This window comes from Urocampus carinirostris, chromosome 3 (genome assembly GCF_059441175.1).
Source record: "Urocampus carinirostris isolate Australia breed hairy pipefish chromosome 3, RoL_Ucar_1.0, whole genome shotgun sequence".
In the NCBI taxonomy this organism is placed as follows: domain Eukaryota; kingdom Metazoa; phylum Chordata; class Actinopteri; order Syngnathiformes; family Syngnathidae; genus Urocampus; species Urocampus carinirostris.
The window spans coordinates 65,845,936-65,860,707 of NC_142351.1; the positions used below are offsets into that span (position 1 = coordinate 65,845,936).

The following is a 14,772-nucleotide window of genomic DNA, read 5'->3' on the forward strand; positions in this document are numbered from 1 at the left end:
TTACCAGGACATTTAATTGGGCCCTTTCAATGGGTGGAAAGGTTCCTGTGTCTGAGGGTCTGGAACATGTGGACTTACCGGACGGGACTGGAGAGTTCCTCGACGCTTGGCTGATGCTAGTAGAGAAAATGGTGAATCCAAGCACTGTGTTGGACTCTCCACATTCCCTGCCAGCAAAGATGCCTGGTGTCACACCAACCACGCCTCAGTTCAGTGCACTCCGCTTCCTCATAGTAACCCAAAAGGTGAATTTCCTTGATTAATCTAGTGCTGTTGTATATTCTTGTTATAGTTATTCCAAATTGCTATGTCTCAATATTACATGGTTGTCATTATTTTAATCAGCTGGTGACAACAACAAATTTTATATGAAACCGTTTCCCCTTATTTAAGGCTGCCTTCAGCTGCATCCGCAGCCTTTGGAACAGGAAGCCCCTTAAAGTTTATGGAGGCAGGATGGCTGAATCTATGCTGGCCATCCTCTGTCACATTTTGCGAGGAGAGCCGGTGATCCAGGAGCGGCTGGCCAAGGAGAGAGAAGGAACAGTAAGACCAGATGACGAGGGGGCTCCTCCTCCTTCTCTGGGGCAAAGTGGAGCTCCTGGTTTATCGACAACAAGTGGAGAAACGCCAGCATCAGCTGCACCAACGACTGGACCTCCAGCTGGGGGGTCAGCTGAGGAGTCCACTAATTCTACTCCAAGACGGGAACCACAAGTTAACCAGGCGCAGCTTACGCAAGTAATATATTTTTATTAATTACACCTATCTGGTTTTGTATTTAGTGTGTATTCATAAGTTTCATGTTAAAAAAAGTTTTTTTTTCTCTTTTGATTCCAGCTGATAGATATGGGTTTCTCAAGAGAGCATGCAATGGAAGCACTATTGAACACCAGTACCATGGAGCAAGCCACGGAATATCTTCTTACACATCCTCCTCCTCACCTTGGGGGAGCAGTCAGGGTGAGATTTATAAACTGCTAACAAAATCTTGAACTGACCAACACTTATTTTAAGGCTATTGACAAGCTTGACTATTTTGGCTGAAGGATCTCTCCATGTCTGAAGAAGACCAAATGATGAGAGCTATTGCCATGTCACTTGGCCAAGAGGTCAGCATGGAGCAGCGCTCCGACTCCCCTGAGGTTATTCTTTATCATTTGTTTGGAAAACTTAAGGGTTGGCATGTAGAGGAACTGACATGCCTAATAGAGAAAATGTTGTGAATGTACAGCGTTAAGACAAATTGTTGACCAAAGCATCTTCTAGGAAGCGGCACGTCGGCGCGAGGAAGAGGACAGGAGAGCCAGGGAGCGTGCAGAGGAGGAAGAGGCCCGCTGCTTAGAGCGCTTCATGGAGTCTGAACCTCTCGACCCCCAGGAGCTGCATGCCTTCACCGATTCAATGCTGCCGGGTTGCTTCCACCTCCTTGATGAGCTTCCTGACACGGTCTACCGGCTTTGTGACCTGCTTATGACTGCCATCAAAAGGAGTGGTCCAGAGTACAGAGACCTCATCCTTGGTCAAGTGGTTGACCAGGTAAGTCATTTTAACTTTAGTTTGTTGTACCACCTTTGAATAGCTGTTATGTACGGAATTATCTCAAAAGCTTTTTTTTTTTCTAGAAATGGTTCCAATAATTTGCAACTTTCAAATCATTTCTAAGCCTAATAGCTACATTAAACCAATGTGGCATCTTGTGTTAATGTTTAAGTTAGGAGTGAGTTCTGTTTAGTTGTAGAACAAAATGGTTTTTAAATGTGTATTGTAAATCGACGTCGGCAATTCAATTATTGAACTGAGGCATATTGATGCATCTGTATGATTGTTTCGAAACTTTGTAATTGTGGTTGTTTACAGGTTTGGGATGCAGCGGGTGTGTTGATCAAGGCAGCTGTGCCTCTCACTACTAGTGACACAAAGACTGTGTCTGAATGGACTAAACAAATGGCCACGCTACCCCAGGCGTCAAAACTGGCCACTCGAATTCTGCTGCTTACCTTGTTATTTGAGGTAGTTTAATGGTCTTTGCAACAGGACAGTAAACTCTTAAATGCAGAGGTTTTTTTCATTTTTGATTTTGATAGGAGCTGAAGCTCATGTGCACCAGGGTTGTAGAAAGGAGTGGCATTCTGGATTTGTTGATCAAGCTGCTGGAGGTGGTGCAGCCCTGTCTGCAGGCTTCAAAGGATCAAAAAGACATACAGACGCCCAAGTATGTTTTTGATATCACCATGATCGAAAAAACTGCTTTGAAATCTAGGGCATCTGTTGATGAATAATTGCATATTAACCTTTCAGATGGATTACACCAGTCTTGTTAATTATTGACTTTTATGAGAAAATGGCAGTATCTTCCCAGCGCAGAACACAAATGAACAAGGTAAAATTTAACTTCTTGATCATTTTATGGAGTAATAAAATGTAATCAAACTAAAATCAAAATACTATAAGTCGGGGCCCTGATGGGGACCTTTTTTTTTTCTTCCTTTTTTTAAAGACATTTTTAACGAGTTTATTCTTGTTTACATTGTTTTCATTTCTCAAAGTATCTTCAGCCTAATGGGAACAACTGGAGATGGTTTGATGACCGGTCAGGCCGTTGGTGCAGTTATAGCGCCTCAAACAACAGCACCATTGACTCTGCGTGGAGGGCCGGGGAGACAAATGTTCGCTTTACAGCTGGACGCAGAAGATACACTGTTCAGTTTAATAACATGGTGCAGGTAATACACACATGGATTTCACAAGAATTTACTTTTTTATGTGGTGTCCACACTGTTCTCCTAAAATCTTTTATCGTTGTAGGTTAATGAAGAAACCGGTAATCGCAGGCCAGTGATGTTAACTGTGCAGAGAGTTCCACGCTTATCCAAACCAGCAAAGGCTGGATGCGTAACAGACGCTGAGAAAGAAGAGGTAGATCGGCGCAAAGCAGAGGAAACTCTGACTGATCTGGACACTGCGGCCACAGTGGAATTGAGTGCCCCTAAGGATGTTTCCAGCCAACTCAAGGAAGAGACATATTGCTCCACACCTTTCCAGGAGACAGAAAATGTGCAAGACTCTAATATTGTTGGCCTGAGTGATGACATGACTACTGTTCTCATCCGGGCTTGTGTCAGCATGATAAGTGTCCCGGTAGACCCTGACACACTACATGCTACACTGCGCCTCTGTTTGCGTCTGACACGAAAGCACCACTATGCTATGATGTTTGCCGAACTGAAAAGCACTCGAATGATCCTTGGCCTGACACAGTCCTCTGGTTTCAATGGTTTCACACCTCTCGTGACACTTCTTTTCAGACACATCATAGAGGATCCGGCTACTCTGCGCCACACAATGGAAAAGGTTTAAGGCGCTCATTTTGATTCCCTTTACTTCCTATTTTATGGGTTGGAGTCGTGTAAAAATATTTGATTTTTTTTTTTCTCTTCTACAGGTGGTAAGATCTGCTGTGACTAGTGGAGCAGGGAGTACCACATCAGGAGTTGTGTCAGGCAGCCTTGGCTCAAGGGAAATAAATTACATTTTACGGGTTCTGGGGCCTGCTGCGTGTCGCAACCCTGAGTGTTTTGCTGAAACTGCCAGCAATTGCGTCCGCATCGCCCTGCCTGCACCACGCGGTGCTGGCACAGGTAAATGAGTTAGGATTTCAGTGCACAATTCAATTTTTTTTGGAGCGTCACTCATTACATGTTTCTGTGTTTCTATAGCCTCCGACGACGAGTTTGAAAATCTACGTATTAAGGGACCAAATGCTGTGCAGTTGGTAAAAACAACTCCTCTGAAATTGTCCCCACTGCCTTCTATTCCTGAAACAATCAAGGAAGTGATATATGACATGCTCAACGCCTTGGCTGCTTATTATGCTCCAGAAGAACGTAAGTTATTGATTTGGGAAAGACTGGCTATCCTGTTTAACTACTTGCAATCTTTGTTCACCAGTCTTCTTCTTCTCATTTTCAAACCTCCCATGTTTAAAGTTTTAGGTAAACCACAGTACAAATGTAATTTGTATTTGTTTGACTCATTAGTAGACTTCTAAAGTCATGTAAATCACTGCAGCCCTGTGGTGATCACATTTGATTTGAGTATTTTCAATATGATAGTTTAGCATGGTTTATGCGGTTATAGCTGAGCGTCCAGATGAGCGTGTGGCAGCCGTTCCTGGTAGCCAAGACCTGTGCCAGATGTTACAAGACGTGGGTGATGATGTTTACCAACAGTACCGTCTCACTCGGCAGGGCAGTGACTTTGACTCCCAGTCTGCATTTCATATCAATGTGAGTTTTCTTAACGATAGGGGGCATTCATGAAAATGTTGAGGTTATAGCAGGGAACTCTTTTATAGACTCAGGTTTTTGCTGCGGATGGAGCTGGGGCAGAAACGTCTCAGTCTGGAACACCACAAGGAGAAGGTGACTAGCTTGACGAGCAATATATTAGTCTGCTTAAACAACTGTTGAAATTTACTGAAGTCCACCTTAAAATAGAAAAATATACAAAACCATTGCGGTAATTTTTTTTCTCAAGTTAAAGTACAATGTAAATATTCTTAGCCTCCACACCTGAAGAAATGCGGGAGGAAAAGAAAGAGCAAGAGGGAGATAAGAATAGCAGCTCAGAGGAGGCCAAAGCTGCAAAGGTTAAGGCGAGCAAACCTTTAATGCCAACTTCCACTATCCTGAGACTTCTGGCTGAGCTGGTGCGCTCGTATGTGGGCATTGCCACACTAATTGCCTCCTACTCCTACACTGCAGGGCAGTCGGAGCTTATTAAGGAGGTGGGTCATGACCTGTTGTCAGCAGTTATCCAACCTATTATTATTATTATTATTATGTTCCTCATAGCATTTGTATTCTGAACAGGATTGCAGTGTGCTCGCTTTTGTGCTCGACCACTTGCTGCCTCACACACAAAATTCAGAGGACAAAGACACTCCAGCCTTGGCTCGCCTTTTTCTTGCCAGCTTAGCAGCTGCTGGCACCGGCACAGATGCTCAGGCTGCTTTGGTGAATGAGGTGAAGGCAGCTCTTAGTCGAGCATTAGCAATGACAGAAGGTGCTGAGAAGCATGCAAGGTACGCAATATTGATTACATACCTTCTGGTATTACCAGTATGTTTTAGTAAACTTTTTATGCATTTTTCATCTGCTTTTTCCATGATCCGGCTTCCACAGACTTCAGGCTGTAATGTGCATAATCAGCACCATCATGGAATCATGTCCCTCCACATCCAGTTTCTATAGCACAGCAGCAGCTAAGACTCAACACAATGGCATGAATAATATCATCAGGCTATTTCTCAAAAAAGGCCTGGTCAGTGACTTGGCACGTGTGCCTCACAGCTTGGACTTGTCCAGGTATGTCATTAGTTAACCGTGGTATTGCTGCTTTATTCCACAATTGTAACACATTAAAAGTGTACTGTATATTTAATTTTTCTTATATGATTGTTTTAGCCCCAACATGGCCAACACGGTGAATGCTGCCCTGAAGCCTCTGGAGACGCTGTCTCGCATCGTTAATCAGCCTAGCAGTTTGTTTGGGAGTAAAGGTTGTTCAAACAAGAACAAGACTGATCATGACACAGCAGGCGCTGCCAGAGATAACAACAGTAACACGCAAGATCAAGGTTATTACAATAAAATTCTATACTTCACAAAAGGACTATTTAGAGAAACCATTGCGAAAAATCTGGCACTAGGCCACTTCCAAGTAGGACACCTGCCCCAATGTGTAACCATGTTGAAATAAGTACGGTATTGTTGTTTGGCATCTGTTGTAGGAGAATCTGGCGAAGCAGAACCGGTCGAGGGCAACCACAGAGTGCAGGGAGCAGATACCGACCTGATGGATGGAGAAACGGAGGGAGATACAGTAGTCATTGCTGGTCAGCCAGAAGTTCTCAGTACGCAGGCCATGCAGGTGATAGGCATTGTTTTGTTCTATCTATTTGTAATGTTTCCGTGGTAACACGTCTACATGGACATGACAAGATATTTACATGTGCTTCAAGGTTGAGAATGAGTTGGTGGATCTGATTGATGAGCTACTTGAGAGAGACGGCGGCACTGTCAATAGTACAATAATAGGTAAGCCTGTTTGTGAAGTCAGCATTTATTTGTGCATGAGGTGAAATGAAAAAAAAAGGCAAAGATTGATTCCATTTTCTGTCAAGTCGGACGAAGTGCTGAGGATGAATCACAAGACGATGTGCTGATGGAGGAAGCCCCCTCCAATATCAGCCAAGCTTCCACTCTTCAGGCAAACAGAGAAGGTAAGTTGGTAAGAATTTTTGGTCATTGATATTTTTAGAATTATAAAATGTAACCTTCTCTAATTAGATTCCATGAATATCCTGGAACCTGAGGACGAAGAGCACACACAAGAGGAAGACTCCAGTGGAAGCAATGATGATGACGACAGCCAGGATGAAGAAGAGGAAGAGGAGGAGGACGAAGAGGAAGACCCGGTTAGAATAAACATGATTTTTAAAATTTTGACCTGACCAGTGTTGCTTGTAAATACTCATGCTTTCTACTTTCTCGCAAGGATGATGAGGAAGGGGATGACGATGATGACGACGAAGGTTCAGAGATGGAGTTGGATGAGGATTTCCCTGACATAAATGCTGCACCTCACATCCGCTTTGAGAGATTTGACAGAGACGATGACCTCATTATAGAGTTTGACAACATGTTCTCTAACAATGGTAAAACTCCTGTTTGTGTCAAATATTGTTAAGTGAACTGAAAAAATGTTAACACATTCTGTTCCTTAATATGTACCTATGTTTATGGTCCATCAGCTGACATCCCACCCTCCCCAGGCAACATTCCTTCCTCTCACCCTCTGATGGTGCGCCATGCTGATCACGGTTCCCTCACACTCGGGGTGGCCGGCACAAGCAGTCGTCTGGCGCAGGGCATGGGCCGAAGCCAACGTACGCTTAGGCAGCTCACTGCCAACAGCGGCCACACCATCCACGTCCACTATCCTGGTAACCGGCAGCCCAACCCTCCTCTCATCCTACAAAGGTAAGGGCCAAGTTTGTGGAAAGTCTCTGCCAGAAAATTAAAACTCTTTAAACCAATCCGAAATTAAGTTGCTATATTTTGTTGGACATAAATAAAAGCGGGGGTGGCACAGCGGGCTGGGTGGTTAGCACGCAGCCCAACGGTGCAAGATCCATGGTTCAATTCCAGCTACCACCGTCTAACAGTGTTAAGTTTGCATGATCTCACTGCGCCTGTGTGGGTTTCCTCTGGGCACTCTGGGTTCCCAATGTCTTTAAACTTAGTCTTACATTTGTTAACTGGAGATAAAAGCATTGAAAATATTTGAAATTTGGTCAACAAGTTTTAAATTTCACTCCTAAAAGTGTTAAAGAATCAATGTCTCATCTGTGTAATAGATTTACAAACTATACCATGTTTACACAACCGTAGGGCGCACCGTGTTAAAGAAGCGTAGTCCCAGTTGCTGGTTCTATTTCTGTATTTAACACATGCATATGACGCAGCTGTTAATTGGACGCGGGTGTCCTCTGCTACATCTGCCTACAGACAAGGTTTACAAGTGCGTATATTTGAAAATACAGCAGTAGCATAACTTAGTTGGGTTGTGGTTTATTTAAATATTTCGTACAAATTACTAACATTTTTTTATTAATAGGCGCAGGCATAGTAAAACGCACAGACATTTTTTTAAAGAGCTTGCTCCTGCCACCCTAATTGAGGATGAGAGGCACAGAAAATGGATAGATGAAAGACAGGGAACTCATGATTTGCAAATCATTTTTAAATGTATAATTAAAACGCCACTAAAGTTATACCTTCAGAGATTTCAACATATCGACCTTCTGTTTCTAGATTGTTGGGTCCCAGTGCCGCAGCAGACATTTTACAATTGTCAAGCTCTCTGCCCCTGCAATCCCGTGGTCGAGCTCGTCTATTGGTGGGAAATGAGGATGTCCACATCATTGCACGTTCTGATGATGAATTTGACGACTTTTTCCATGAACAGAATAGCACAGGAGGTCAAGCCGGTGAGGCTACTAATTTTCCTGTGATGGTTGACGTTGTGTCGAAACTTATTGTTAATCTTAACATTTTGTACTTTTTGTTTCACCAGGCACCCTCTCAAGCATTCCTACTGCTCTAACCAGATGGACAGATGAGTGTAAAGTCCTAGATGCTGAAAGTATGCACGACTGTGTAGCAGGTAGATATTAACAGTTTAACCAAGTTTTGATGCTTTTCCAATGATTTCCTGTAACATGTGTGGTTGTTTTCAGTTGTGAAGGTGCAGATCCTGCAGCATCTGGAAAGTCTGAGAGACGAAGAGTTAGAAGAGCGTAGGGAGAAACGGAGGCGGCAACTGGCCGAAGAGGAGGAGGCAAAACAAAACGAGCGGAGGGCCTCTGGCGCTGAGCAGACCAGAGAAGCGAGTGTGCCGGTGGGTTTTCTCCTTTGAATTGTTTCATAACTTGCATTGTCAAACATTTTCAATTGTTCTTTTTCTTCTGTATAGGGTTCTGGATTGGGTACGCTTAATGGTGTGGAGACCACTGCAGGTACTCGTATGTTGAAAAGCTGTCCCCATGTTTTTATTTTAAATGACCAGGCAGCAAAAATCAACAGTGCGAGCTCTGGGATGAGGTAGTAGTTTGTATAGTTTTAGGATCATACCAGATCTGGGAGATAACTATACAGTCTACTGTCTTTCTTAGGGCAGCGCCACAGCATCTTGGCCAAATCCTCTGCAGGAAAATATACATATTGTCATAATTTTGAAGCTGGTTATGCTGTGGTGAGGTAGTAAGTTGTGTTGTTTTGGGGGAACAGGATTCTACACCCCTTTCGGGAGATAACTATACAACTTGCTGCCTTCCTCAGTAGAAGTATTTGACAACGTGTTGATATTAATGTAATCGATTGAATCTTGATTATATTTTTGGCCATCTGCAAACAAATCATGGCCATCTTTGCCATGGCCATAACTCAAATTTTAATTGCTGGAATCTTTGGAACAGATCTTACTGATGTTGCTAGTTCTACACTTCTACAACAAATACACTAACTTGTTGTAATATGCAATAAAACAATTTTTGTGATAATAAAAGTTATAATAATAAAAATTATTTTATTTTCATGATCTTGTGCTAATCTCCACATTGTTCAGAAAGTGAGAAAATAGTTGGTGACAAGTGTTTTCTGGACGCTGTACACAGTATTTTACTGCAGTTTTAACAGCAAATATGTATTTGCTTACCTGCCCAAAAGAGAAATCATTTTTCGTACATTAACCACTGTTCTAAATGTTCTTGTTTTAGAGGGTGAGCAATCTCAAGGAAGTGCAGCATCTGGTCTGGAGCCACCTCAGGTATCTGAAGGCTTCCTCACTGCCCCTCCTTCTGGAGAAGTCACCCCCACTACCCCAGCACCACACGAACAGGCCCTGGTTTCTCTGGAAAGTGCCATTAATCAACAAGTCCACCCACCGATGGCAGGCTTACTCTTGGCAGAGTCACACGCTAGCTCATTGGCTGCTTTGGCGGGTGCACACCTTCCTCCATTGTCTGTCACTGACAGGCCCAACAGTGAAGCTGAGACATCACAGATGGAAATGTCTCCAGCACCTACGATTGGTGAGAAATTCAGTAGAAGACATACTGGTCGTTTAGAAGAAGCATTGAATGAGGGCAGGGAAGGTAGGCTAACTTACCAGCTCAGTAGCCTAGATGGTAGGGCGCCCGCTCTGAGACTGGGAGGTCGCTGGTTCAAGCCTCGGCCGAGTCATACCTAAGGCTTACAAAATTGGTACTCATTGCCTCCCTGCTTGGCGCTCAGCATTAAGGGTTGGAATTGGAGGGTCTGGTCACCTAATGACTAAAATGGCTGCGCCCTGTTTGGCTGCGGCTGCATTCGGCTCGCTACAGTTCAATTGTACGGTTCAGGTGTATCGACATTTCGTTCTGTGCATTCTTACAAAGAATGACGATAAAAGTAAATTCTATTCTTCTTCTATTATAATCAGCGAGTAGTTAAATCAGCAGTGTTTTTCAGATAAAAATCTTCATTTTAGGATGCCTTATAAAGGTATATACTTATACAAGGTTTCTGCGGATCCTTGATACGTCTTAAAATACACTTCAATCATTATTCTAAAGATATAAGGCCTTAAAATGTCTTATATCCAAATGAGAAATTCTTAAAAATGTGAACACATTACCAAGATTCATATTTGTTTGAACTTAAGAATCTACGTAACATTTCTCGATTATCTTTTTAATAATTTACCGATTTACTTTCATGGCAACATCGCGTGACCACAATAACGGAACTATCAAATTAGGGATGTGGTTTCTGTCAGGGCCTTTTAGAGCAGACCCATGTCTTAGGTACGATACACATATCAACTTCAAACGGTGATGTTTTCTTTGGATGAGTAAATTTAATGAGAAATGGCTGTCTGCCGAATGTTTTTCGCCATGGTTAAAAGCTTTGCCAGGTAATGAGGCAAAAAATGTTTGTTTCAATTGTGTTGTTCTTTCTGACTTGCTTTTAAATTTGTTTTCAAAAGACATTAAAAAGTCTTGAACTTACCTTAAGCAGTAGGAATCATCATAGTCATTTCCACAATTCTTTACGGACTGAAATGACATTCTTTTCCCCTCTAAACTTCTTTCCCCTAGCTTCAAGCCCAGATATGGCGGAGAGCTCCGAGCCAACCCTTGTGGGTGTATCACGACTGGAGGGTTCACCAATGGACACGAGCAGCCCTGCCTCTGCCACTCAAGACGAAGCCGTTTCCAATCAGGCCCAGACTGCCCTTGTCACCCAGGATCTGTCTGATACCGGGGAGATTGGTTTGACTGAGAGACAAACTACAGAGACTGGGTGAGTTTCTGCATATCTATTTTCATTGTTAATTTAAAGGAAATAGATTGTGAAGAAATGGTCTATATCAGCTCCATTTTAGTTTCATCTACTGGCGAAGCCATAATCAGGAGTGACAGTGCTGACAGCCGATCCCGAGCTATTCAGGAAGAGCCTCTCCCATCCACCAGCAACGTGGAAGAGGATCCACTTGCGGGTATGAGGTTTTTACAATTGGCATTTCAAAAATTTGTCTAAGCTTCTAGTCTTCAAAGGAATATCTTCCCTTTAGTTCACAATCAATTTGGTTAGTGAGAAATTGATTAGAAGTGATTCAGGGTTGTGCTGTCTTTCCCGAGCCTTTTGATGTCTCATGTAGGTCAGGTGCCAGTTTTGCATACAAATTTATACATTTTACTAAGGTTGTCACTTCCCACAAAAGCAACAAAACATGATAATGTTTGGATTTGAATCCTTCAAAAACACATTGCATTTATCTGTAATGAAAATACCAATGCCAAAAACAAAAGCTTGCACCTCACCAAACAATTCACTTTGTATTTTTAGAATATAATTACAACTAAGAGGAGGAGCAAAAATGGTATTCGTCCACTTAAAAAAATATTTTTTGAGAAATATTTTTAATTTGATCAATTTAATGAAATGATACATTTAAAATTCAATGTAGTTTAATGCTACGTTTGTAATACTTAATCCAAATTATAAACCTATTACCGCATCTTTTGAAGAAAAATACTAAGCAACATTTCAAATTTACATTAAGCACTTATTAGCACCCACCCTATCTACTTTTACCACCCAAACTTTCACCCCATATGACTAGGCATTGTAATTGTGTTTTTTATTTAAATGCAGGAATCAGTCTTCCGGAGGGTGTGGATCCATCTTTTTTGGCAGCTCTTCCTGAGGACATTCGTAGAGAAGTGCTTCAAAATCAGCTGGGAATAAGACCGCCATCGCGCTCAGCCGCTGTCACCAGCCTGCCGTCATCTGCTGCTTCATTACTAACTGGACCGGGGGTTACAGAAGTCAGCCCAGAGTTTCTGGCTGCATTGCCGCCTGCCATACAGGAGGAAGTGAGAACATGCTTTATAACGACACCAAAAAAGGCAGACTTTGATTGCAGAAGTTTAAGTTTTTCATTGACTTTACAGGTCCTTGCCCAGCAGAGAGCTGAGCAACAGCGAAGGGAGGTTTCTCAGCAGCCCACACAAGGAGATACTCCTCTGGATCCAGTAACCTTTATCCAGACGTTGCCCTCAGAGCTGCGACGCAGCGTCCTGGAAGATATGGAGGACAGCGTTTTGGCTGTCATGCCACCCGACATTGCCGCTGAAGCAGCTGCTTTGCGCCGAGAGCAAGAGGCGCGACAGCGGCAGCTGATGCACGAGAGGCTCTTTGGTCACAGCTCCACGTCAGCACTTTCGGCCATCTTACGCTCCCCAGCCTTCACCAGTCGCTTAGGGAGCAATCGTGGCGTACAGTACACCCGATTAGCTGTGCAGAGAAGAGGCCCATTTTCAGATGCGAGCTCTAACCTCAGGTAATTTTTTTTACCTTTATTAAAGGAATAAAAATGTTTTTGATTCTGATTCTTAATGTCATTCCTGCAGACCATCTAGTTCCAGTGTAGATTCCTTGTTGCGTTTGCGCGGTCGTTTGCTGCTTGATCACGAGGCCTTGTCCTGCCTGCTGGTGTTGCTTTTTGTCGACGAACCCAAGCTCAACACCAGCCGTCTTCATCGTGTGCTCAGGAACCTGTGTTATCACTCTCAGACACGTGGCTGGGTCATTCGCAGCCTCCTGTCCATCCTCCAACGCAGTAGTGAGAGCGAAGTGTGTGTGGAGACCTCACGCAGCGAAGATTCTCGTGGGAAGAGGAGCAGCCAAGCTGGCTGTGGAGGGAAACCTTCAGCTACCTCCTCCCTCTGTTCTTCCGCTTCCTCCTCCTCTCTAGAGCTTCTAAACCGAGTGGAGTCTCGTAGTTCGAGCCAGCTTTCTTGGCTTTCTGTGTCAATGGATGCAGCATTGGGCTGCCGAACTAACATTTTCCAGATTCAACGGGTGTCTGGTAGGAAACACGCAGATCGGCATTCGGCTGCCAGTTCTACAGCATCCGGAGCTCTTGGAGGAGGAGCTGTGTCGGGAGCTGCTCCCGGGGTCGCGTGTGCAGGAGGTGGAGGATCTACTGTGCACATTCATCCGCAAGCTGCCCCTGTCGTCTGTCGGCATGTGTTGGATACACTTATTCAACTAGCAAAGGTAAAACTTGCATTCATTTTTTTTTTGCATTTGTGTTCTTGACAATGTGCAAATTTGCCTGCTTTTCAAAGCGGAGGTACCCTAAAAACTATCACACAGGGTTCGTACGTCATTCTTGAATTTTAATGTGTTTTCAAGGTCAGAAAAGTGCTTGAAAAGGTTTAAAATTCTTGCCATTTTTCTTGTCAGTCTGACTCCAAGACCATGCATTAAACAAAAAAAATGGTTTGCACTTTGTCATGTGAAGTGTCGTCGCTCCCTACAAATTCATTACGTCAGGTGCATCAAAGAGTGCAAATGTTTTCGGCTCCAAATCAGGACGAAAGAGCACTCCACCTGGACTCATCTGACGTGAGGAAGACCCTGAGAAGGGTCAACACAAGGAAGGCTCCAGGCCCGGACAACATTCCGGGGCGGGTACTTAGGGAGTGCGCCGATCAGCTGGCTTGTGTACTAACAGACATTTTCAACACCTCGCTAGACCAAGCCAAAGTACCATCATGCTTCAAATTTGCCAACATCATCCCAGTGCCAAAGAAAACCCAGATCTTATCACTCAACGATTACCGGCCCGTTGCACTGACTCCTATCATAATGAAGTGCTTCGAGAGACTGGTTAAAGAGCACATCACCTCCAGTCTCCCCTCTTCATTCGACCCCTTTCAGTTTGCCTACAGGACAAACCGCTCCACCAGGGATGCCATCTCCTCTGCGCTTCACCTGAGCCTGACACACCTAGAGGAGAAGAACACCCATGTGCGGATGCTGTTCCTGGACTTCAGTTCAGCATTCAACACCATCATCCCACAACATCTGGTAGACAAAATGGGGCTTCTGGGTTTCAACACCCCCCTGCGGAACTGGCTGCTGGACTTCCTCTGTGACAGACCCCAATCTGTGCGGATAGGTCAGAACAGTTCAGATGTCATCTACCTCAGCACGGGCTCCCCCCAAGGCTGCGTCCTAAGCCCCTTGCTGTTCACCTTGATGACACACGACTGCGTCCCTAGGTCCGCCACAAACCACATCGTGAAGTATGCTGACGACACAACGGTGGTGGGCCTCATCAGGGATGACAACGACCTGGCCTACAGAGAGGAAGTGGAGCAGTTGGTGGGCTGGTGCAAGGACAACAGCCTGGTCCTGAATGTTGACAAGACTAAAGAGATCATTGTCGACTTTAGGAAAAACCAGCCCAACCATGCCCCACTTTGCATCAACAACAAGGCTGTGGAGGTTGTCAGCAGTATCAAGTTCCTAGGGGTGCACATCACAAACAAACTCACCTGGTCCGTGAACACTGCATCTCTGGTTAAGAGGGCACAGCAGCGCCTGTACTTCCTGCGGAGGATGAGGAGAGCCCACCTGCCCCCACCATCCCTCATCACTTTCTACAGGGGCACCATAGAGAGTATCCTGACCAGCTGTATCTCTGTGTGGTGTGGAGGCTGCAGCGCTACCGACTGGGGTAGTGTGAGGAGGGTAACGAGGACAGCGGAGAAAATAATCGGGACTACACTTCCCTCCATTCAGGACATTGGCCAGAAGCGCTGCTTATCCCATGCTAAGAACATTACCGGGGACCCCTCTCACCCCCATC

The 14,772-nt window shown here is 44.3% G+C and overlaps 1 protein-coding gene across 3 annotated transcripts in view; it reads left to right on the forward strand.

Moving 5' to 3' along the window:
- The window catches only part of huwe1 (HECT, UBA and WWE domain containing E3 ubiquitin protein ligase 1), a 39,722-nt gene that overhangs the window by 9,330 nt on the left and 15,620 nt on the right, over positions 1 to 14,772 (forward strand). The window contains exons 30-63 of one of the 3 annotated variants that reach the window (XM_088333039.1): positions 8 to 245; positions 394 to 741; positions 841 to 963; positions 1,050 to 1,145; positions 1,270 to 1,539; positions 1,861 to 2,013; positions 2,088 to 2,215; positions 2,302 to 2,383; positions 2,550 to 2,726; positions 2,809 to 3,354; positions 3,446 to 3,641; positions 3,720 to 3,887; positions 4,141 to 4,289; positions 4,358 to 4,424; positions 4,566 to 4,789; positions 4,875 to 5,086; positions 5,187 to 5,369; positions 5,469 to 5,641; positions 5,795 to 5,934; positions 6,026 to 6,101; positions 6,188 to 6,286; positions 6,354 to 6,481; positions 6,562 to 6,721; positions 6,818 to 7,046; positions 7,881 to 8,056; positions 8,143 to 8,232; positions 8,306 to 8,466; positions 8,542 to 8,584; positions 9,344 to 9,658; positions 10,706 to 10,910; positions 10,982 to 11,106; positions 11,766 to 11,986; positions 12,065 to 12,453; positions 12,524 to 13,172. In XM_088333039.1, coding sequence (XP_088189165.1) covers positions 8 to 245; positions 394 to 741; positions 841 to 963; positions 1,050 to 1,145; positions 1,270 to 1,539; positions 1,861 to 2,013; positions 2,088 to 2,215; positions 2,302 to 2,383; positions 2,550 to 2,726; positions 2,809 to 3,354; positions 3,446 to 3,641; positions 3,720 to 3,887; positions 4,141 to 4,289; positions 4,358 to 4,424; positions 4,566 to 4,789; positions 4,875 to 5,086; positions 5,187 to 5,369; positions 5,469 to 5,641; positions 5,795 to 5,934; positions 6,026 to 6,101; positions 6,188 to 6,286; positions 6,354 to 6,481; positions 6,562 to 6,721; positions 6,818 to 7,046; positions 7,881 to 8,056; positions 8,143 to 8,232; positions 8,306 to 8,466; positions 8,542 to 8,584; positions 9,344 to 9,658; positions 10,706 to 10,910; positions 10,982 to 11,106; positions 11,766 to 11,986; positions 12,065 to 12,453; positions 12,524 to 13,172 — 6,739 coding nt within the window. The remainder of the gene's footprint in view (positions 1 to 7; positions 246 to 393; positions 742 to 840; positions 964 to 1,049; positions 1,146 to 1,269; positions 1,540 to 1,860; positions 2,014 to 2,087; positions 2,216 to 2,301; positions 2,384 to 2,549; positions 2,727 to 2,808; positions 3,355 to 3,445; positions 3,642 to 3,719; positions 3,888 to 4,140; positions 4,290 to 4,357; positions 4,425 to 4,565; positions 4,790 to 4,874; positions 5,087 to 5,186; positions 5,370 to 5,468; positions 5,642 to 5,794; positions 5,935 to 6,025; positions 6,102 to 6,187; positions 6,287 to 6,353; positions 6,482 to 6,561; positions 6,722 to 6,817; positions 7,047 to 7,880; positions 8,057 to 8,142; positions 8,233 to 8,305; positions 8,467 to 8,541; positions 8,585 to 9,343; positions 9,659 to 10,705; positions 10,911 to 10,981; positions 11,107 to 11,765; positions 11,987 to 12,064; positions 12,454 to 12,523; positions 13,173 to 14,772) is intronic. The other 2 variants (XM_088333040.1, XM_088333041.1) reach the window with 2 other exon arrangements.